General features: G+C 50.8%; 1 protein-coding gene across 1 annotated transcript in view; it reads left to right on the top strand.

Moving 5' to 3' along the window:
* Positions 1-22,236, top strand: part of AGPAT4 (1-acylglycerol-3-phosphate O-acyltransferase 4) — a 134,326-nt gene that overhangs the window by 85,561 nt on the left and 26,529 nt on the right. The window contains exon 3 of the mRNA XM_052645931.1: positions 19,755-19,924. Coding sequence (XP_052501891.1) covers positions 19,755-19,924 — 170 coding nt within the window. The remainder of the gene's footprint in view (positions 1-19,754; positions 19,925-22,236) is intronic.

Here is a 22,236-nt window from a genome sequence, read left to right as displayed (position 1 = left end):
GCACCAGCCTGGGGCTGACTGCCCAGCTCGGACCTTGGCTGCCTTGGGAGCTGGAGAAGCGAGCGAGTGCTGTGAAGGTTTCCCAAAGAGGGGCGGACTAGGCTTAGACTTTGAGAAGGTTTACCGCGATTACATGGGGCGGGGGGCGGGGGGGGGGGCGGCGGGGGAATGTCAGGAATGAAGAGAAGCTGGTGCACTTACTTCATCAGGAACCACCCAGGGTCTCCTGGAAGGCTAGATCTTTAACACCCCTGGTGGTAAGGCAGGGATAGAAAGCAGGGTAGAGGGCAGGGGTCAGTGCTCTGACCCCTCTTAAAAAAAAAAAATCTCATCAGCACATTAAATGTTCTGAGAAGGCCAGAGGTGGAGAGATGGGTTGGTCTTGTTTTTTCCAAAAGACCAATATCCCACAACACTTGTGTGGTTGTGTTAGTGGCTCATTCGTGTCCGACTCTTTGCAACCCCATGGACTGTACCCCCCAGGCTCCTCTGTCCATGGGATTCTCCAGGCAAGGACACTGGAGTGGGTTGCCATGCCCTTCTCTAGGGGATCTTCCTGAACCAGGGATCGAAGCCAGGTCTTCTGCATTGCAGGCTGATTCTTTACCATCTGAACACTTGTTAGCATCACTTCAATAGTTTCTTACTGAATTGGGGTTCCATGGAACAGAGTTTGGGAAGGTGGTTTAGGGGGTTGTAAAGTCTGCATCTGTTTGACCAGCTCGGACTTAAATCTTGCCCTTCCCAGCTCTGATGCTTTCCTCACTCCCATTTAGAGTCACACAGCCTCCTCTACGATTTTCCAGTTCCCACCAGTGCACACCACTGCCTGCTTCTCTGTCCTGTCTCCTCCGATCGTCTACGAGTTCTATGAGAACAGAAATTTGTTTCTCTTGATCACTGAGTTCCCAGTGCCTGGGACCATGCTGGCCGCCAGCGAGTGCCCCCGAGGATCTGTCCCAGGCATCCCGTTGCTGCTCCGACTTCAACATTTCCTTCTCTTTGCTTCTGGGATTAAATGCGTTACATTGAACTGTGACCCCTCCGTCCAGCCTTCTCCCTGACCCTGTGGCTTCAGACCTGTTTGAGGGGCGAGGTGGCCCTCACCCAGCCCCGCTCCTCGCTGAGTCACCCAATCACATGTCACCCATGTGATTTCTCTGTTGCATTCGGCGCTGACCGCCTCCTTCTTTCTTCCTAAAACATTTTCTCCTAGTTTCAAGACCCTTTCTCTTAATTTTCTCCAGCCTCCCAGACTTTCCAGTTTCTGAATTATTCTCACCATTCCTTTAAATGTTGGTAAAAGTTGAACACTCAGGGTTCGATATATAACTTCCCATGTTCCCAACTGCTGTGTTGATTGAGCCCCATGACTCGGGGAAGAGGTCAGCCTTATTTTTCTCTTTTGTGGTATCCATAAGGTCCATCAAGTCTCATTTGTCCTAAACTTCTGACATCTTCAAGACTTCTAGAATATCCAGACGTGCAGCAACCTAGGAATCATGAAATCCGTGAGACTGAGATGCTTGGGTCACTGAGAAGCATCTGGAAGCTTTAACGAAGTCAGAATGCTTCGGAAAAAAAGTAAGATCAAAGCGGACCTGGAGAACATCCACGTTCAAGACTGGCTTTAAAACGCCTCAGCCTGGGGAGCCCACTGGCCACCGCAACTGCCAGAGATACTTAGGATAAAAATAGAACGTGTCGCATGAGCCCCGGGGAGTGTCAAGCTTCCCTGTGTAGAGTTTTCACGCGTGTAGTTTTGGATCTGAGATGAGGGACAGCTTTCCTAGAGTTCTTCCCCTTTTAGAGTAGTAGAAGACGGGTGGTGTCCGGCACGACTCGATGCCTTAGATAGCCGCCGCAAGGTTTCTCCTTCTGTGTCTTGACTCCTCGATGAGGTCTGCAAGCATGCCTTTACTGTGTACACCGTGGACATGCTGAGGGACATTAGATGCCTTCTAGGAACCTACTTGGGGCTTTTAAAGATAGCTGGCCGCTGCACCAGCTGCTGATTCTAGGGATGAGGAGACCCCTCGGGGGCGTTATTCGTTGGGTGACTCTATTCGTTGCAGGACGCACGGCACAATGAACATTCACTTAAAATATGTCTATAATCCTAAGACATATATGTAGCATCTAGAAAGACAATACTGATGATGCTGATTGCAGCGAAAGAGAGACATTTCGGACACAGTGGGGGAAGGGGATGGTGGGATGACATGAGAGGATAGCTTTGAAACATGATACGTAACTGTACGTAAAATAGATAACCAGTGGGAATTCAAAGCCAGTGCTCTGGGACAACCTTGAGGGGTGGGATGGGAAGGAAGGTGGGAGGGGGTGTTCAAGAGGGATGGGACATACGTATACCTAATGCTGATTCATGTTGATATACTGGGAGGGATTGGGGGCAGGAGGAGAAGGGGACAACCGAGGATGAGATGGCTGGATGGCATCACCAACTCGATGGACGTGAGTCTGAGTGAACTCCGGGAGATGGTGATGGACAGGGAGGCCTGGCGTGCTGCGATTCATGGGGTCACAAAGAGTCGGACATGACTGAGCGACTGAACTGAACTGAACTGATGGCAAAAACCATCACAAAATTGTAAATAATTATTCTCTAATTAAAAAAAAGATTTAAAATGTCTATAATCAGACAGAGGCGGGCTACAGTCCATGGGATCTCATAGAGTCAGACATGACTGAGCAACTAACACACACGTATTTTTCCCTTAACAAGCTATGTAACCTTGTATTCAATTGAAACCATGTACGGGTTCTAGGTCAGTTTCTCTGTTGGTGTTGACATTTACAGAGGAGCCTGGCGGACTATAGTGCATGTGGTTGGAAGGAGCCGGATATGACTTAGGACTGAGCAACAGCAACAATAATCCAATTTGTTTTTCAGTCCAGTTGTTATCCTACCATGCTTATCTCTGAATAATTGCTTTCCCCCTGTTATTTGGGAAGACTGCCATTGGAAAGGGAAAGCGAGAACCTCCTTCTGAAAATAGTAGCCAATTTCTTGTCTTGGGTTACCCTTCAATTTGATTTTGAGTTCAATGAGACATTTGCTTCAAATTCTGAAAAATGTTTCTGAAGTGGTTAAATAAATTTTTTTTTTTTGAAGAAAACAGTATATGGAATTTTAGATAATAAGTTAGGACTTGGATAAAATTGAGACCTCCAAGAGGGCCCTAAAGAACTGTACCCTTCTCAGTTATTTGTCTGAACAATTCGAGAAATTAAGCAAAGGCATGGAGGATGGAAGACAGACTATTTTCTTGATGGATGATAGAGCCCATCTTGGAAGTTATAACTGCATGTGAAGTTGCTTAAATAGACCGAACCCCCAAATTGGGCAGATTAGCCCAGAGAGGGCTGGCGCAGGGCAGCCTCCTAGGGTCCAAGAGGGAAGGGTAGAGTGCTCACCTGAGGAGGAGGGGCAGATCCAAGCCAGGAATGTCCGTTTAACCTTCCCAAACTCGCTAGTCCTGTAAACTATTCCTCCTGGGGCAGGTGAGTAAAGAAGTGCTGGGAAGGCAGGTGTCTCCCTAGAGAAAGATCTCTACTCGTTCACCAAACCGGAAGTATGGAGAGGTGCCCACAGCTGAAAGGTTGGTATATCAGACCATCTCTGGAAAGTATTTCGGGGTAACTACTTAGAAGATGGTGAGACTTTACACATTCTAAATTGATTTAAAATACTCATGGAAAATGACTTAAAACACTGATTCCAGTGACCTTTCCGGGGGTCCCGTGGTCACCACGCTTCCACCACAGGGACAGCGGGTTCCATCTCTGGTCAGGGAACTTAACATCCTGCATGCCACACAGCACAGCCAGTAAAAGAAAACGATGTATTCCAAAAGAAGGCAAGAAAGGAGAAAGTGTGGGTCGCCTAGAGTGCGCGAGATTGGACAGTGACTATACATCCAGGAAGGACAGCAATTCCTGTTGTCACACACTACAGTTCTGTTCAGAAAGGGGGTGGGGAGGTATGAGTTAAGAGTCGAAAGCACCATTTCTGCCTTCAAGATAGAAAGAAAAACAAACAATATGTCAAAGGTCATCGCCTAGAAAAAGTAGAGTCATTAATCAGACTGCCTTGACTCCAGAGCTGCCACGGGCGGAGGCCACGGTAACCTCCCTGTCGTTTGTGCCCACACTACCTGTCTGTTCTGCAACTTCATCTTCACCAGCTGGACGGAGGGCAATGCCATCTCTCAGCTCATAGAATCTATGTCTGGCAGAACCTTTGTTACTGATGTTTTAAATGTCAATCTACAGAAGTCAAATGGCTACAATTTAGCCTTGACTGTGTTCTTAATTACTCAAGTCAATGTCTCCAGGACCATGGCAGGTGGAGAAAAAAAAAAAAATACACATCTATTCTTGTCTGACTATAGTTTCTTCAACCATCAGAACTTCTGGAAGTGGAAAATCCCTTCGCTTTTATCTAAATGTTCGGTTCATTTTCTTTCTGTTGCTTGGCATCCTTGTCTGCAAACGTCGTCACTAGGCAGAGCCCGTAATAAGCACTTAGTCAGTGGGTCACTATATTTGGAATCCGGTTGCTAGCCTGCTTAGGGTTACATTCTTAAAGGGTTCAGAAACCAGTGGAGTGATGCTGGAGAGATGTGAACACAGAAGGGTGGCAGTGAGTCTGTTCGGGGAAATCTGTTCTGGGGAACTGTTCTCGAGGTTTCTTTGTCTAGAACAAAGAACAGACTGTGTTTTGTTTGTTATCTTTAAAGAACCCGCCTGCCAATGCAGGAGACATAAGAGATGCGGGTTTGAACCCTGGGTCGGGACGATTTCCTGGAGAAGGAAATGGCAACCCACTCCAGTATTACTGCCTGGGAAATCCCATGGACGGAGGAGGCCGGTGGTCTACGTCCGTGGGGTCGCAGAGTCGGACACGACTGAAGCGACTTAGCACTTAGCGCGCACATAGTCTGTTGGCCAAGTGGACTTAATTATGACCCAAGGGCCAACCACTGGCTTTTCTAATGATTTCCTTCTGATTGCCTTTCCTCTAGAGTGGGTATTTCGTTCCTCTTCCCTTCAGACCTCCTGGGGCCTGGCACATTGCTCATCTTCCTTTACCGTCCCTGTGACTGGAGAGTGAGCTGGTGTTCAGAGGCTGAGGTGGAGGTGGGATCTTTCTACGCCTTTGATCACGATCTTATGACCTAGGAATCTGATAGCACTTCATTTTGTTTTCTTCTGCTTGAAACGCCTGTCTCTCCTGTTTTGATCTGTCATAGGTAATTGAAACTAGCTGAAACTCTGGCAAAGACAGAAGCAGAAAGCAAAATTTAGTGTGTTTTCTGTAACATTTTTTGGGGGAGAGGAAATAGAAAAGGATCAACTCACCTTGTGTTTTCTTAAAACTAATAGACTTTATTTTTTTTTACCAGCAGTTTTTAGTTTCCAGAAGAACTGTGCAAAAGTACAGTTTCCATACACTGCTTGCCCCATGACCCAACACACAGATACATACACACACTCACACACACAGTTTTCCCTAGCTTATTATTTTTCATTAATGTGATTCCTTTTTTACCCCTGATGAACCTGTGTTGATACACTGAGATTCCTAAAGTCCATAATGTACCTTAGGGATCTCTGTGTCATACTGCCTGTGGGTCTCAATAAAATCATGTTGCTGGTCATTTCCTAGGTCATATCTGACTCTTTGCAACGCCATGGACTGCAGCACGCCAGGCTTCCCTGTCCTTTACTCTCTCCCGGAGTCACTCTCAAGAAGCTCTTCATGATAACATCATAGCAATATGATAGTGATACTGTGATCGCATGATGGTGTCACATATCCACCTGACGGTGTCAGACGGGATAGTCACCTGCCCTGCACATCCTCTGTGTTCCACCTGCTCACCCTGCCTTCCAACCCCCAGCACCTGGCACTTTCCAAACACACAGCCACAGACAAGATGCAGCCCGTCGAAGAGCCACCTTGCTGAGGTCACCCTGTTTTTAAAAGTTCTGTATTTCATAGAATCTAAGACATTGTTAATTGTAAGGTACCTCATTATTTTATATACTTCTTAAGAAGAAGACATGAAACTAGGCACATCCTGGGTGCCCTTGATCTCAGGCATACTAAAATGAGAACAGTATGCATCTCAGAATTAATAAGATGTTACCCGGAGTGCAGGGCCTGCACAAATACAGTGCTTTATTGGAACTAAAATAAATATTTGAAAGAACTGCACCATGATCCCAGTTTGGTCTCTTTAGGGTGTCAGTGAGGGCTTTGTAGGGGGAGTGGGTGGGGGGTGATGCAGAAAGTAAAGCAGCAGAAAATTGAGGGACAGTGTGAGTCTGGGCCCCCCTCCCCCGGACAGCCTGGGTCCTGGGGGTGCGCAAACCAGAGAGGAATCTTCACTCTCTCGGTGGCCCTGGCCAGGTTACTAGACCTTTCTGAGCCTCAGTCTCTGCATCTGTGTGGAGTAATGCTAACTGGGTTACTCTGGGGCCAGCGAAATAGTGGTTTGTGTGGGACAGGCTCACTGCCTGCATCCAGTGCACGCTCAGTAAGGAACTCTAGCCCTTCCTCCTTCCATCCTTGGCTTCTCCACCTTTACTTCCTCCTCTGTCTCATGTATGTCCTTCCACTGTCCCCCATGGTAAAGAATCAGCCTGCAGTGCAGGAGACCCAGGTTTGATCCCTGGATGGGGAAGACCCCCCCCCAGAGGAGGGCATGGCAACCCACGCCCGTATTGTTGCCTGGAAAATTCCACGGACAGAGGAGCCTGGTGGGCTACAGTCCATGGGGTTGCAAAGAGTCAGACACGACTGAGCAGCTAACACACACACACACACGCACACTGTCCCCCCAGCAGTCAGCCTGGCCTGGGTCACCTCACCTTCATTCTCACTGCCTTGCAAGCCCTCTGGGTGCTGGAGATTTTGCATCAGCCTTGGACTCAGCCAGAATTAACGAGGGCTGGATGGGGATTACCTAGGGCAGTTCGCAGATGGCAGAGCCTCATAATTCTTAGCCTTGGTCTTCCCAGGGCTGCCAAGCAATTAGGGTTTAGTAGCTGGTTGTGGTGCCCACCCACTGGCTTCAGGACTTGATTAGATAAAGCTCAGACAAGCCCCAGGGAAAAGATTTGTCAGGGACCTTTGTGAATGAGATTGAGATATAATTGAAGTACAGGTTTATTGTTTGAAAATTGCAAAGATTCTCAGAACACGAGTTCTGCATATTCATGAGGCCAGCAGGGTGACAGAACCCTGCCATCCACTGTGGGGAATTCCAGGTGGCAGCCCCCGAGCGCAGTGGTCCTGCTACCCCAGATCTGCGTGACCTTGGGGAAGCCATGTGCATTCCGTTTTGTCATCTGTGAAATGGGGAATAAATGTCCACCTCGTCTGTCTCAACAGATGGCCATTCAGGGTGCTTGAGGTGATGCTGGTAGGAGCCCCATGGGGCCGTGGGTGCCAGTCAACCCTGACCGTTCGTTTCCAGCTCGTTCCTAGAGCCACATCAGTGCTTGTTGCCATGGTAACTGCTAGCTTGATAAGGACTCTGATTTAGCCAGTAAAAATTCAGGACTCCCCGTTAAATTTGAATATCAGATAAACATCGAATAATTGTTATTATGAGTATCTCCCAGACATGGCACGGTGGATATGTTAGTAATCTTTCATCTGGTATTGCAGGAGATGTGCGTATGCTAAAGCATCATTTGAAGCTTATCTGATATTCAAATTTCATTGGGCGCTTTGCATTCTGTCTGGAAACCTTAACAGGGACAGAATATTACCTTGCTGAAAGCGCAAGAAGTTTTGTATGAAATAACTGATGTTAGGATTGGTCCAGAGCTCTCTGGTGGTCTCATTTATCGCCAGTCAGAGAAGAGCAAACAATCTGTATGTCATTCTCGCAATTAAAAGCGACTCTGACAGGGCTTTCCTGGTGGTCCCTTGGGATCCACATGGCAATGCAGGAGACACAGCTTCGATCCCTGGTTTGGGAAGATTCCACGTGCCGAGGAGCAGCTGAGTGCAACCGCCACGGCTTCTGAGCCCACGCACTCTAGAGCCCAGGCGCCGCAGCTAGAGAGCGCCCCCGAGGGTCACAGCTACAGAGCGGCCCCCATGGGTCACAGCTAGAGAGAGGCCCCGAGGGTCACAGCTAGAGAGAGGCCCCGAGGGTCACCGCTAGAGAGCGGCCCCCTGTGGGTCGCAGCTAGAGAGAACCCAGTGAAGACCCAGCACAGCGAAAACTAAATGAATGACGCAGATGATCGGTTTAAAGTAAGTTACTCTGACAGAGAAATCATTTCTGCATTAGAAAAGACAAAACCGAGAACCTGTGGCCTCCTAGGCTGAGAGAAGGAAACGATTTCTTGTGGAGAACACATTTTTTAAATAAATAATTGCAGAGTAGTTTCTGCCTCATATTTCTGGCCCTAAAATTTAGTTTGGGAATTGTGTACATTTCAGCATCTCAATTTTTTATAATCTTTTTCAACAATCACAGTATATGTGTTTCTCTCAGTAATGAATCTCATTTATGAATGTAAGGCTCACTATATTTTGATGAGGGAAGATGAGAGAAAACATTAAATGGATGACAATTTAGAGTAGATATTTATCTTCAGTAGATTTTACACTTTAAGTGTTCCTAAAGAGATTAATGGCGGGAGGAGAAGGGGACGACAGAGGATGAGATGGTTGGATGGCATCACCGACTTGATGGACATAAGTTTGAGTGAACTCCGGGAGTTGGTGATGGACAGGGAAGCCTGGCGTGCTGCAGCCCATCGGGTCGCAAAGAATCAGACACAACTGAGGGACTGAATTGAACTGAACTGAACTGAACTGAAAGAGATTAATAACTTCTTAATGTTGCTTAAATTTTTTAAAATTATTTTTTATGGCTGGGTAATATTCCATTGCATGTAAGTATTACATCTTCTCTGTGTATCATTGTCCCATTCCTCTGTTGATGGGCATTTAGCTGCTTCCATGTCCTGGCTATTGTAAATAGCACTGCAGTGAACTGGGGTTCATGTGTCTTTTTGAATTATGGTTTTCTCTAGATTTATGCCCAGGAGTGGGATTAAATGGGCCCAAGGGCTCTGCCACCCTTAACAGATTTTTGACATGACCTGGATCCTTGTGAATTTTCTCTTAGCTACAAATCATGGCATCAGCAGCTGTGAAATGATGGAAATTCGTGGATATTTATCTGTGCAAGCCCTGTTCTGTGTGCTGTGGGCAGCAGGACAACAAGCTGGGTGAGTCCATCCCTGAGGGACTGTGTGGTCCATGTGGAAGGAGACCACAGACCCAACAGAACCGGACTCGTGAGAAAGAACATGAGATCCAAGGGAGGAAGGTGATCGCTCATTACCACTGCTGCCTGGAGTTCCTTTTCAAACGCTTATGTTCAGTCGCTCAGTCACATGTGACTCCCTGGACTCCAGTACGCCAGGCTTCCCGGTCCTTCACCATCTCCCGGAGTTTGCTCAAACTCATGTCCACTGAGTCGGTGATGCCATTCAACCATCTCATTCTCTGTCACCTCCTTCTCCTTTTGCCTTCAATCTTTCCCAGCATCAGGGTCTTTTCCAATGAGTCAGTTCTTCGCATCAGTTCTTGGCCAAAGTATTGGAGTTTCAACTTCAGCATCAGCCCTTCCAGTGAATATTCAGGGTTGATTTCCTTGAAGATTGACTGGTTTGATCTCCTTGTAGTCAAGGGTCTTCAAGAGTCTTCTCCAGCCCCACTGTATGAAAGCGTCAGTTCTTCGGTGCTCAGCCTTAAGTCAAACATTAGTCTTTTTTAAAACTATTTATTTATTTGTGGCTGTGTCAGGGGAGGGAGGCCTTAGGGAGGTCTTAGCTGTGGCACGAGGGCTCTGGTTGAGGTGCTCCGGTTCAGTGCTCGCAGCACAGAGGCTTAGCTGCTCTGCGGCATGTGGGGTCTTAGTTCCCTCCTGAGGGATCAAACCCACATCCCCCGCATCGAAAGGTGGATTCTTAATCACTGGGCCACCAGGGAAGTCCCAAGTGTTAGTCTTATTCAGTGTTCATAACAGTTTTGTGACTGGTGTTTTATTATTCCTTTTTCACATCTAAACCTAAAAGCTAGAGAGATTCAGTAATATGCCCGTGTCGGTGGTGGTGGGGGGTGGTGGTAGTAAATGAGCGGGGATTCAGATCAGGGCTGCCTGACTTCAGAGGATCATCGACACAGTGTCCCTAAGGGAATTTAGAAGAGAGACAGATTACTTCTCATAGAAGGTGGGGGTGGTCCCAAGTTCATGGACAAGATATTCGTTTGAGCTGAAGCTTGGAACTTGGAGAAGGTTTGGGGATTCTATGGAAGGGAAAGGCTTTTCTGGCCAAGAGAACAACTTGGACAAGAGGCCTATGGTAAGTACGGTGAGTTCTAGGTGATTCTAGGAACAGTGTGGAGTTCAGCTTGGCCTTAGCTCAAGGGATGCAGAAGAAAGAGGGTGGACCAAGCAGTAGAGGCTGGTGAAGGAGTCTCACTTCCTCTATGGATAGTGAGGACTCAATAACGTGTTAAGCTGGCATTGGGCACAGGCTAGATGAGATCCATGGGTTTTTTCCCAGACAAGAATCCTGGAGTGGGTTGCCATACCCTGTTCCAGCGGATCTTCCTGACCCAGGGATTGAACCTTGGTCTCTTACATTGCAGACAGATTCTTTACCGTCTGAGCCACCAGGGAAGCCAGGAGCAAATCCTGCACAGAAACACGCATGTCCCCAGGGCTGGGAGGTCGTGATGGATATGTGGTGTGGTCCAGGGCTGGGAGGATGTGATGGAGATGCTATGTGGTCCGGGGCTGAGAGGACATGATGGAGATGCGGTGCAGTCCGGAACTGGGAGGTCGTGATGGAGATGTGGTGTTGTCCTGGGCTGGGAGGACGCGATGGAGATGCTGTGTGGTCCGAGCTGGGAGGACACAATGCAGATGCCGTGTGGTCCGGGGCTGAGAGAACACGATGGAGATGCCGTGTGGTCCTGGGCTGGGAGGACGCAATGGAGATGCGGTGTGGTCCGGGGCTGGGAGGACGCGATGGAGATGCCGTGTGGTCCGAGCTGGGAGGACACAATGGAGATGCCGTGTGGTCCGGGGCTGAGAGAACACGATGGAGATGCCGTGTGGTCCTGGGCTGGGAGGACGCAATGGGAGATGCAGTGTGGTCCGGGGCTTGGAGGACGCAATGGAGATGTGGTGTGGTCCAGGGCTGGGAGGACGTGATGGAGATGCTATGTGGTCCGGGGCTGAGAGGACATGATGGAGATACTGTGTGGTCCGGGGCTGGGAGGACGTGATGGAGATGCGGTGTGGTCCGGGGCTGGGAGGACGTGATGGAGATGCGGTGTGGTCCGGGGCTGGGAGGACGCAATGGAGATGCGGTGTGGTCCGGGGCTGGGAGGACGTGATGGAGATGCCGTGTGGTCCGAGCTGGGAGGACACAATGGAGATGCCGTGTGGTCCGGGGCTGAGAGAACACGATGGAGATGCCGTGTGGTCTGGGGCTGGGAGGACGCAATGGAGATGTGGTGTGGTCCAGGGCTGGGAGGACGTGATGGAGATGCTATGTGGTCCGGGGCTGAGAGGACATGATGGAGATGCGGTGTGGTCTATGCGGTGTGGTCCGGGGCTGGGAGAACGTGATGGAGATGCGGTGTGGTCCGGGGCTGGGAGGACGCGATGGAGATGCCGTGTGGTCCGGGGCTGGGAGGACGCGATGGAGATGCTGTGTGGTCCGGGGCTGGGAGGACGCGATGGAGATGCCGTGTGGTCCAGGGCTGGGAGGACGTGATGGAGATGCTATGTGGTCCAGGGCTGAGAGGACATGATGGAGATGCAGTGTGGTCCGGGGCTGGGAGGACGCAATGGAGATGCGGTGTGGTCCGGGGCTGGGAGGACGCAATGGAGATGCTATGTGGTCCAGGGCTGGGAGGACGTGATGGAGATGCTATGTGGTCCGGGGCTGAGAGAACACGATGGAGATGCCGTGTGGTCCGGGGCTGGGAGGACGCAATGGAGATGCCATGTGGTCCAGGAGAAGTGGCTTCTGGTGTTGCCATCTCTATCAGAGACGTCCTGCAGGGCTTCCCAACCTTCCCCTCATTCTAAGGAGCTTTTTTAGACATTGTTTTTCTAATCATCCTATGAAATGTTAGTAGCACAGATACACTGTGTATCTGTTTATGGGCTTTGTGCCTCAGCATCATTTAGTGACCTGGGCACTTAAGTGGGAAAAGCAGTGCCCGGGTGACTGGGGTGTGGATGGAAATGTTGCAGATACAACTGGGCCCCCAGTTCGGTGTTACGGAAAGAAAGTACTGAAATCTGGTTATGGCAAAAAGGTATATGCTGGGGGATTAACTAGAAATAGTTCAAATAAGGGGCATCCCAAGTAGCTCTAGTGGTAAAGGACCTTTCTGCCAAAGCAGGAGATGCAAGAGATGTGGGTTCGGTCCCTGGGTGGGGAAGCTCCCCTGGAGGAGGGTTTAACAACTCGCTCCAGTATTCTTCCCTGGAGAATTCCATGGACAGAGGAGCCTGGTGGGTTACAGTCTGTGGGGTTGCAAAGTCAGACACGACTGAAGCGACTTGGCACAGAGCACAGATCAAACTAAAATATAAGTAAGTCTGCGACAGGCAGCGGTCTCACATCACACCCCAGAAACTTCTTCCATTTTGCATTTTGGAAAATCCTGTGGCTGAGAGGTTTCATTTTTCACCTAAATTATTATCAGCCAAATTATTAAAAAAACATTATAAGTGCATAATTATATACACTTAGTTTATAGATTACATATAAATTATGTATGCAATTGTATAATTATTAAGATTGGATGAAGTTAATTATAAAAATACCATTTTCCTCAATCTTGATGACATCTCCCCGCATCCCCGACATGGGGAGTTCTGGCTGCTGGTGTCAGTCTGGATTTCGAGGTCTTTTCTGCAGGAACTTTGCCTCCCTGTCTTACTAGTGTTCTCGACACTGCTTCCAGAAAGGGCGGCAGAGAGGAGTGAAATGTCATTCATGGCAGGTGCAAATGGGCACACGGGGAGAGGTTTGGTGGGGAAGGAGGGAGTCCCCCACAACCGCCTGGGCTTGCAGAAGGGCTCGGCTGTGGGTTTGGAGGATTGCTGGGGTTCCTGGGCGCGTGTGGACCCCTGGGATCCGGCACAGTAGGAGCCAGGTCTTACAGCTGCCCAGCACCTGGACTGGGACGCCCAACATCAGGGCTGAAGGCAGGGAGGTCACCTGCTGCTTATTTTTCCTGGCTGTCCCCTCTGTCCATTCATCATTTCTTTTGCCATCATCGCTGTGTTATCCTTGGTGGTCATAGCTTTCAGGAGGAGAAAAACCCTGTTTCCAGGGCAGGCGAGTGTGAAATGCTGTCATCGCTTTAGCACATGTACCCTTCCTGGCAGCCTTGAGGTGGGCGTTTTCATCTCACAGAGAAGGGCTTCCCAAGGCCAGAGGTGTGTTTTCTCCTCTAAACTCTGATCTCTTCCCTCCCTAAATGCGCTTTCTCTCCCCGTCACCTGATACTCATGGCTTTAGTGTCCTCACGGACTCTCGTAGGTCTCCCTGTCTGGGTTCGAGGCCCAGCGCGCTGACCTCCTGGCGCTGGGAGCTGGCCCAGCTGCTCAGCCTCAGTGTTTCCATGTCCTCAGCTGTGAAATGGGAACAGTGACGTGTGCGCTGACTCAGGGGATGTTGGTTGTTACCGTTTTCCTCCTTCTTTGCAAATATGAACCAGGTGCTTCTCCCCCCGCCGCACTCTCCTTTTTGTTGATCTGCGTCCTCTTTCCTATTTGTGATCGAGCTACACAGCACAGATGTGTTCCTCAGTTGATGTGCCCTTGAGGCCAGAGTCTGGCCCCCCCACCCCGATCCGCCTCTGAAGTCCGAGGCGGCAGGTTGAGATTTGCAGTGATGGTCACTTCCTCTCCCTCCCGCCCTGCCCTGGTCATTACCTCGAAGAGCTCAGAGCCGGCCCCACCCGGCTCCACGCAGAGTTTGCCAAGCAGGCAGCAATGACTGGCCAGGGCCAGGTGTGGCCCTGAGTCGCAGGATCCAGAGGTGCCCGAGCTCCTGGAAGACGCCTGTGTGGGCCTTCTCCAGCGTGTCTGGCCACCCTGCCCTTGGGACGTGGCCACCAAAAAAAAAAAAAATAATAATAAAGTGCAAAATTGAGCAAAGTGAACATTTTTAAATGGGACAGGAAGCTTCAAAATTGCTGTGTTATACTGAAGAAACCTCAGCTGCATGTCTTGTCTGTTGCCAGTGTTGACCACCCACCCCCCCCGGGGGTCCCTGTGGGCCCAGTCCACACCTCTGGGGAGAATGGGGTGACTGGGGTGTCCCCTCGCTCCTACAAGGTCCAGGAATCAATACGCAGGCTGAGATCGCAGTGGACAGAAGGACCATGATGATATTAAGTGTTGGCTCCTTTCAGGGCCAGAGGATGCAGGAGCCGATTCCGGTGATGGGGCCCTGGGCCAGCGGGCCACCCGCTTGACCACAGATCTCACATCTGTGTGGGGCGGATTCTCCCTTCCTGTCTCCCTGCATCCACTCCGGCTTCTGCTTTAAACAAATACTGACATTTCCATTTATAGCTCTCCTTTTGCGTCTGGCTCAGTGGTGAAGAACCCTCCTGCCACTGCAGGAGACACAAGTTCAATCCCTGGGTCGGGAAGATTCCCTCCTTGCTCACCGCCCCAGAGGAGGAAGTGGCAACCCACTCCAGTGTTCTTGCCCAGGAAACCCCACGGACAGAGGAGCCTGGTGGGGTCCATGGGGTCGCAAAGAGTCAGACCTAGCAACTGAGCACGAATATACTCTTCAATCCATGATTCTACTTGTTGGTGTACCTGTGTTGGAGAAATCCGTACACAATTTTCTAAAAAACATGCATTTTCAAGGATGTTTGCTACAATATTTGTAACAATAAGAAACAGGGTTGGGGAGGGATGCTAATCGACGGTGGGATGGCTGAATAAATCATAATATGTCCGAAGCAGGAGCTGCCAGGCAGCTGGTTATCCCAAGTGGAACTGCCATTCTGACTAGTTTTGACCTGGAAAATGGCAATTTCCCGAATTGAACAAAGGATGAGTTATTCCTGTGCCCCTGTTCTTCATCTTTAAAATGGGGACAGTCCGACTCTTTGCGACCCCACGGACCGTAGCCCCGCCAGGCTCCTCTGTCCATGGGATTCTCCAGGCCAGAACACGGGAGTGGGTGGCCAGGCCCTCCTCCTGACCCAGGGGTTGAACCTGCATCTCTTACATTGGCAGGCAGGTTCTTTACCACTAAACGTGAGGATTTAATGCAGTTGCACATGGCCTTGGAACATGGCCCAGCCCACATCCAGAGCCCAGTATCTATCTGTATTAACATGGAAATAACCCCAAATATACTGTTTGGAGAAAATAATTGCATGCGTGTGTTTACAAAGGTCAATAAAGTTTGAACCCATTCAAGGGGGAAAAACTGTGTGTGTGCGCACACGCGCGCGTGTAACCCCCTAAGGACGGGCCACCTCCCAAGCGGTTCCTTGTGTTTAAGTCTGAGGAAGGGAGCAGGACTGTGGTTGTTGGTGAGGAATTGCCCAGCGTTCAACCAGAGAGGCAGAGCTGCTGGCAGATACCCATGCCCAGAAGGGAGTGGTTCTTAGTCACATGTGGGGGCTGACCGGCCCTGGAGGGTTGTGGTCTGTGCAGCTCACGCTGGAGCTGGAAGGCCCAGGGCTGGCCCTCGGGAAGGGGCAATGGATGTGGACGGAGGGGACTCAGAGGTCAGGCTCCCCCTCCGAGGCCAGACTGAGACCGCAGTGGGTTACTTCACCTGGCGTGGGGCAGGGGCAGATGACGTGGGTGGCATGGGGGCAGAAGCCGAGCCCCCCAGCAGGAGCAGGCCCACCCGGGCCAGGGAGTCAGGAGCCGAGGGGATGGAGAGGAGGGAGCCGTTGCTGTGTGGCTGCTGCTCCTCCCCGGGAGGTGAATCAGCAGTCAGCCACCACGCGCATGGCCTGCGGAGCCCGCCCCGCCTCCTGAGACCTTCCCAAGTGGGCCTTTGAAGTGAGAGTGAAAGCCGCTCAGTCGTGTCCGACTCTTTGCGACCCCAGGGACTACACAGTCCACGGAATCCTCCAGGCCAGAGTACTGGAGTGGGGGGCCTTTCCCTTCTCCAGGGGATCTTCCCAACCCAGGGATCGAACCCAGGTCTCCCACACTGCAGGCAGATTCTTTACCAGCTGAGCTACAACTGGAAACAAACCAGAAAGGGGATTTGGATAGACATGCCTTAGGGCCCTCAAGGGGAATGGCACAGTTTCCTCTAAATTCTTCTGGATTAATTGAATTATTTTTCATTATGACTATAAATACATTTCTTGTTAATTAAAAAAAAAAAATGAAACCCCTTAGGAGGAAAAAGGAAGACTCTTTTACCCGGTGAGATTTCAGTGTTGAGTTGAGTAACTCCAGCCTGTCGAGGTAAGGGGGGAACCCGGCCTCCTCTGGTCCCCACCTGGCCCGGCTGTCATCGCCTCGCCCTGGGCCTCCGCAGCCACCCCTCATGGGCCCCCCTGCTTCTCCTCTGCTCCCACTCGAGCCCGAGTGCTCTTTTCAGAAAGCAGATTCGGTGCTGCTGCGACCTCCATAAAGAAATGCTCCGGTGACGCCTCGGGGCCTCTGTGGCGCAACCATCAGTCACGACCGCCCACCCTGGTGCGGAAGCCGCTGTGGCTCTGTCCCCCTCTCCAACCCTTCCCGCTTCCCCTTGGTGGTCACGGGGCCATGCCTGCTGTCCGGGGGCCGTGTGTGTAAGTCACGGGAGCTGGCTGCTCACTGTCCCCTGTGTGTGCAGAATCACGCTGGGCGCCTTGACCACAGAAGCTGCTGTCAGAGCCATCACACCTCCAGCAGCTTTTCCCGTCTGGATTCACAAAGATGCTGAGGCTTCGGGGACGTTGTGAAACGGACTGGGAAGTCTTACAGCCGTCGAGTGGCACCCCTGGCACGGGAGCCTGGCCCCCAGATCCACGCACAGCATCCGTCCCAGGCAGCGCCTCTGCCTTCCCAGTCTCGCTGCCTCTTGGTGTGAGGCTGTCTGCTGTCCGAGCCGCAAGTTTTGAAGGTGGGACCCCGGGAACCACCGAGGCGTGCGGCCACACCTCCAGTTCCCCGGCACATGCTGCCTACACATGTCCGGCCACTAGACGGTGTTTGCTGGAAGCACACATGAGACGGCACCGTGCTGGGTCCTGGGGCGAAACGCTGAGGTTAGGGTCTGTGCCTCACGGGGCCTGTGGCCTGTAAGTGAGGGAGGGGGTCATTGCACCGTGTCGCAGGCTGCGGTGAGTGCCCTGAAAGGGGCTGGGGCAAGTGGAAGTAGGCCCGGCCTACCCTGGACTGGGAGCAGCAGGGCCCAGAGAGGCCTTCAGGAGGTGACGGCTGGACGCGTCCCGGGAGCCGTCCCACTTGACCTGGCTGCATCTTGGATGTGGCTCTGCCTTGGGTTTGTCCAGGCCCCATGACCAGTACCGGGAGGGGTTGGACCTGCCCCCCATCCCCCGATGGCTCCCCCGGGCTTGCTGCCCCCGGAGGACAGCCGCCTGGGGCCTCGGCATTTTCTCAGCTCTAGGAACAGGCAGACTCTATGGTGTCCACTGGGAGTGTGTTCTGGTTTGTTCCAGACAGGGGTGGGCAGTGAAGCCTGGGTCTGCTGGGGGCTCGGCCCGTGCTCTGCATAGAACGCCTGTTGTATGTGATGCCCGTCGCTTCTCGCAAAAGCCCCTGAGGCCACCCCTTCCAAGATTAGGAGGCTGGGGTGCTTCGGGGTTCACCTGTCCAAAGCCCCAGAGGGCTCAGGCTTAGAAACTAAACTGCAGCGCCTTCCAGAGAGTTCTGGCTCCAGCACCACATCGCCGGTCTGCAGCCTCAAGGAGAGAGAGACTTCCAAGGGCAGCAAGTCCAGCCTTTCATACGCGAGGCTTGGCTGGGCTTTGTGTGTGTGTGTGTGGGTGGGTGGGTGGGTGGGTGGGTGGGTGGGTTTGTGCATGCAGGGGTGCATGTGTGGGCGTGCATGTGTGGGCGTGCATGTGTGGGTGTGTCGGGGCGGGTGATGAGTGAGTGAGTGCCTGATGTGTGCCTCTCTAAGTGGTGGTAAAAAGGGGCATGTCCTTCACAGAGCTTCCCCCGTGGCTCAGCAGGTACAAGAATCCAGCTGCAACACAGCAGACACAAGAGATGCAGGTTCAGTCCCTGGATTGGGAAGGTCCCCTGGAGGAGGAAATCACAACCCATTCTGCTATTCTTGATGAAAAATCCCATGGAGAGTGGAATCTGTTCATGGGGTTCTCAAGGCAAGAATACTGAAGTGATTTCCCGTTCCCTTCTCCAAGGAGATCCAACCAGTCCATCCTAAAGGAGATCAGTCCTGGGAGTTCATTGGAAGGATTGATGCTGAAGCTGATGCTCTAATACTTTGGCCACCTGAGCAAAGAACTGACTCATTTGAAAAGACCCTGATGCTGGGAAAGATTGCAGGCGGGAGGAGAAGGGGACAACAGAGGATGAGATGGCTGGAGGGCATCACCGACTCAATGGACATGAGTTTGAGTAAACTCTGGGAGTTGGTGATGGAGAGGGAGGCCTGGCGTGCTGCAGTTTGTGGGGTCGCAAAAAGTCGGACACTGAGCGACTGAACTGAACTGAACTGAGAGGAGCCTGGTGGGCTACAGTCCATGGGATCACAAAGAAAGTGACGTGACTTGGAGACTAAGCATGCACACAGAACCCTTTATTATAACAGTGTTCGTATCACTATGATACGAACTCAGCAGTCAGCTGAGCGACTAAGCCCACCCTTCCCAGAGGGCTCCCTCATCCATCCACCTACCCACCTGCTGAACACACTGTACTGTAACATTCCAGTGCAAAGCTGCTCTATAGCTGCAGTTTGAATTGCCAAGGTTCCGCTGTTCTTCTCAACAATTTCTACCCTGAAGGCTTGTCCTCAGGGCACCAGGTTGGGAGTTGGTCACCTGATTTAGAGGTATCACTGAAGAAAAAAATGGCAAGTTGGTCATTATTGCCCGGAAAAGGACTTTTCCATTTATTAATGTTTTCATAGTTTCATTGAGGCCCACGAGGGAATGACCCTAATTCATCCTAGCCCTTCAGGTGCTGGTATTTCCCCGCAGGGCTTCATCATGCCTGGTACACTCCAGCATCGTTCGTGGGAGAGAAAAATTGGGTATTTAGTGTTCTTTGATGGAGTTTATAAGTGTCCCAATTAGTCATTTCACAGGATGTTAATAATTCTGTATCTCGCCTCCTGCTGCCTTTCAGAGCTCTGTAAACACCAGGGCATAGATTCAGGCTTTCAGATTTACTTTTCCCCAAGGTACTTAATCAAGGAATGCAAGTCATTTGCCTTCTCAAAGCTTCCTCTCCTCCCCTGGAGACTTGTGGAGTTTTCTCTTCTGTTTATTTATTTATTTGCCTTCTCTTTCTAAACCCTTTCAAGGATTGGGATCTTGGCTGAAACGATCTTGCACTTGACCCCTCGAAGTTGCTTTCCCTGCCAGCTAGGAAGGCAGAGCCTTGCTGTGCCAACCTGTCTCAGGGGCCCAGAGCCCTGGTCACAGAGGTGCATGAAATAAAGGCCTGTCTGTCTCTCTGTTTTAGAGCTGGTGATGCTGCTGGAGTGGTGGTCGGGTACAGAGTGCGTCATCTACACGGACCCCCGAGCCTACCCCAAGTACGGGAAGGAAAACGCCATTGTCGTACTGAACCACAAGTTTGAAATCGACTTCCTCTGCGGCTGGAGCCTGGCTGAGCGCTTTGGGGTGTTAGGGGTAAGTCAGACCCGCACACCTCTTTTGTCCAACACCGTAACTGGCCCTTTGGCTCTCGGTCGTTCAGCGCTTGCAGCAGCATTAATCGGCTTGTTGAAATGTTCTTAACTGACTGATTTTCCTTCTTGCTCAGAATCAAGATGATCGTCTGCTGTGAGCAAGGATCATATTTATTCATCAGTGACAGTGTGCATTTAATCTTTGCGGAAACATTTGGGAGTCAGGAACCTGCCCTTGTGTAAAATCTACACTTCAATACCCTGCTCCAGATCACACAACTGTTAAGTCGATTTGAATTTGATCTCGTCCACTTCATATTCTTTTTTTCCCCCTTTTATTTATTTCAATTTATTTATTTTTAATTGGGGGATAATTACAATATTATGTTGGTTTCTGCCGCACATCAACATGAATCAGCCACGGGTATACACACATCTCCTCCCTCTTGAACCTCACTCCCCAGCCTAGGATACAGAGTGAAGTAAGTCAGAAAGAGAAAAATGAATATGGTATATTAACGCATATATATGGAATCTAGAAAGATGGTATGGATGAACCTATTTGCAGGGCAGGAATAGAGACGCAGAGAACAGACTGTAGGCACAGTGGGAGAAGGAGGGGGGGACAAATCGAGAGAGTAGCATTGAAGCATAGACATACCGTACCCGAAATCGCCAGTGGGAATTTGCGGGACACCGCAGGGGGCCCTGAGCCCTGTGACAGCTTCGTTTTCTTAATCTCTGTGCTCTGCCGGCTCCCTGAGTCACAGGCAGCATTTGCCTCTGAAATGCCCACCTTCATGGGCCTGAGAAAGCTAAATGCCAGGGCCAGGGCATGTGACCTTCAGCATTCTGAATGAATACGAAAGCCTGCTTTTCTCCAACTCGTTTGACCTCTTGCCTGCCTTTGGGACTGGGCCTCTCCATTGACCCCTATCATGGTGAATGCAGTGAGGAGTGATGGTTGAGCTCCGAGCAGGTACCAGGCCCTCGGGCTCAGGTGTCCCTACAGGAAGGGCGGCAGGTACTGCCTGGGGCTGGGAGAGGCTCACAGCAAAACTTGGGGGCCCATGTGGCACCCGGAGCAGCCCCCACAGACTTAGGGGGGCTGTGCACCGCGCTTGTTTTTGGTGGCCTGTGTAGACAAAACTGCAGTGCAGAGAATGTAGGAGTCTGAAGCCCACGCAGAGTGGAGCAGACCAAGAATCGGATCCCCCAGGGACAGCCTCGGTGTGTCCAGTCCCTGGCGGCCTGTGGGTCCAGAGTCACTTTGGAACCTTGGGTCTTGTTGGTCTCTGCCTGTTGGGAAGACCCTTGGCTAACAGGGACTCAGTAACCTTATTTATTTTTTAAATAAAATATTTTTTAATATTTATTTTATTTTTTAGGGGCATATTCATTTTCTTAAAAAAAGACAAAACATTGGGCAAAAGGAGAGAGAAAGAAATATACTTGGAAACAGGTTCCAATAATTTCTTTGGGACAAATAATGGTTGTCATGCCGTTAAACTAAAGCTGTTAGCAGTTTTTCAAGAGATGGAAACAGTGTTGAGTCTCTGCTGCTACCTGAAGACTTCTAGAAAACTGGATTGCCTGGGGATGAGTGTGCTGAAGGGATTTCTAGGGATGGACAGGCCTGCTTGCCAGCAGCTTTCTCCTGTTTTTCTGTTTGTTCTGACATGATGTCTGTGCAGACCTGTGTGTGTGTGTGCGTGCGTGTGTGTGCATTTTGTTTTCAGGAACAAAACCAGAGATTCAGGTATCCACGTTTTTCTGTTGTGGGGGCCTCGGGCAGAGCTCTTAGCGACAGTTCTGTGGCTTTATTCTCTCTGAGAGGAGAGGAAAGCCACCCTAATCCAAGCCCCATCATGGACACAGACCCTCCTCCCTTACAGGAGAGGGTCCGGGGTGTCTTCGCATCCTGACTGGAACTGGTGGTGCAAGCCTTCAAGCTAGGCTTCCCAGGACACCGGTTCTTCAAGCGAAGTTGGGGGGCAGCTGCTGATTTTCTGGGCTTCGCAGGTGGCCTGGGTGTGCTTGTGCTTAGGATGTGAGATGTGTAATTTGAGGCAACAGCAAGCTGTTGGATTTAGAGGCGCTTTCCCGTACCTGTGGTCCCCCTGGTGGCTTTATGACCTTGGGCTTCTCCTATGTGTCTTTCGCTGGATTTGTGCTGTTTCCAGTCCACATGGTATCATTCCTGTTTTTCATTTACTTTTTATACATAGACAGCCAGGGCCTCAGTTTGGATAAAGAATTTGCCCCAGGATGGAATTAGTGACTCTTGACTTCTCAGTTGCTTCTCTTTCCTCT

Source organism: Budorcas taxicolor, chromosome 9, assembly GCF_023091745.1.
Source record: "Budorcas taxicolor isolate Tak-1 chromosome 9, Takin1.1, whole genome shotgun sequence".
Classification (NCBI taxonomy): domain Eukaryota; kingdom Metazoa; phylum Chordata; class Mammalia; order Artiodactyla; family Bovidae; genus Budorcas; species Budorcas taxicolor.
Note: the sequence above shows the minus strand (reverse complement) of the source record. Positions and strands in the feature narration are given on the sequence as shown.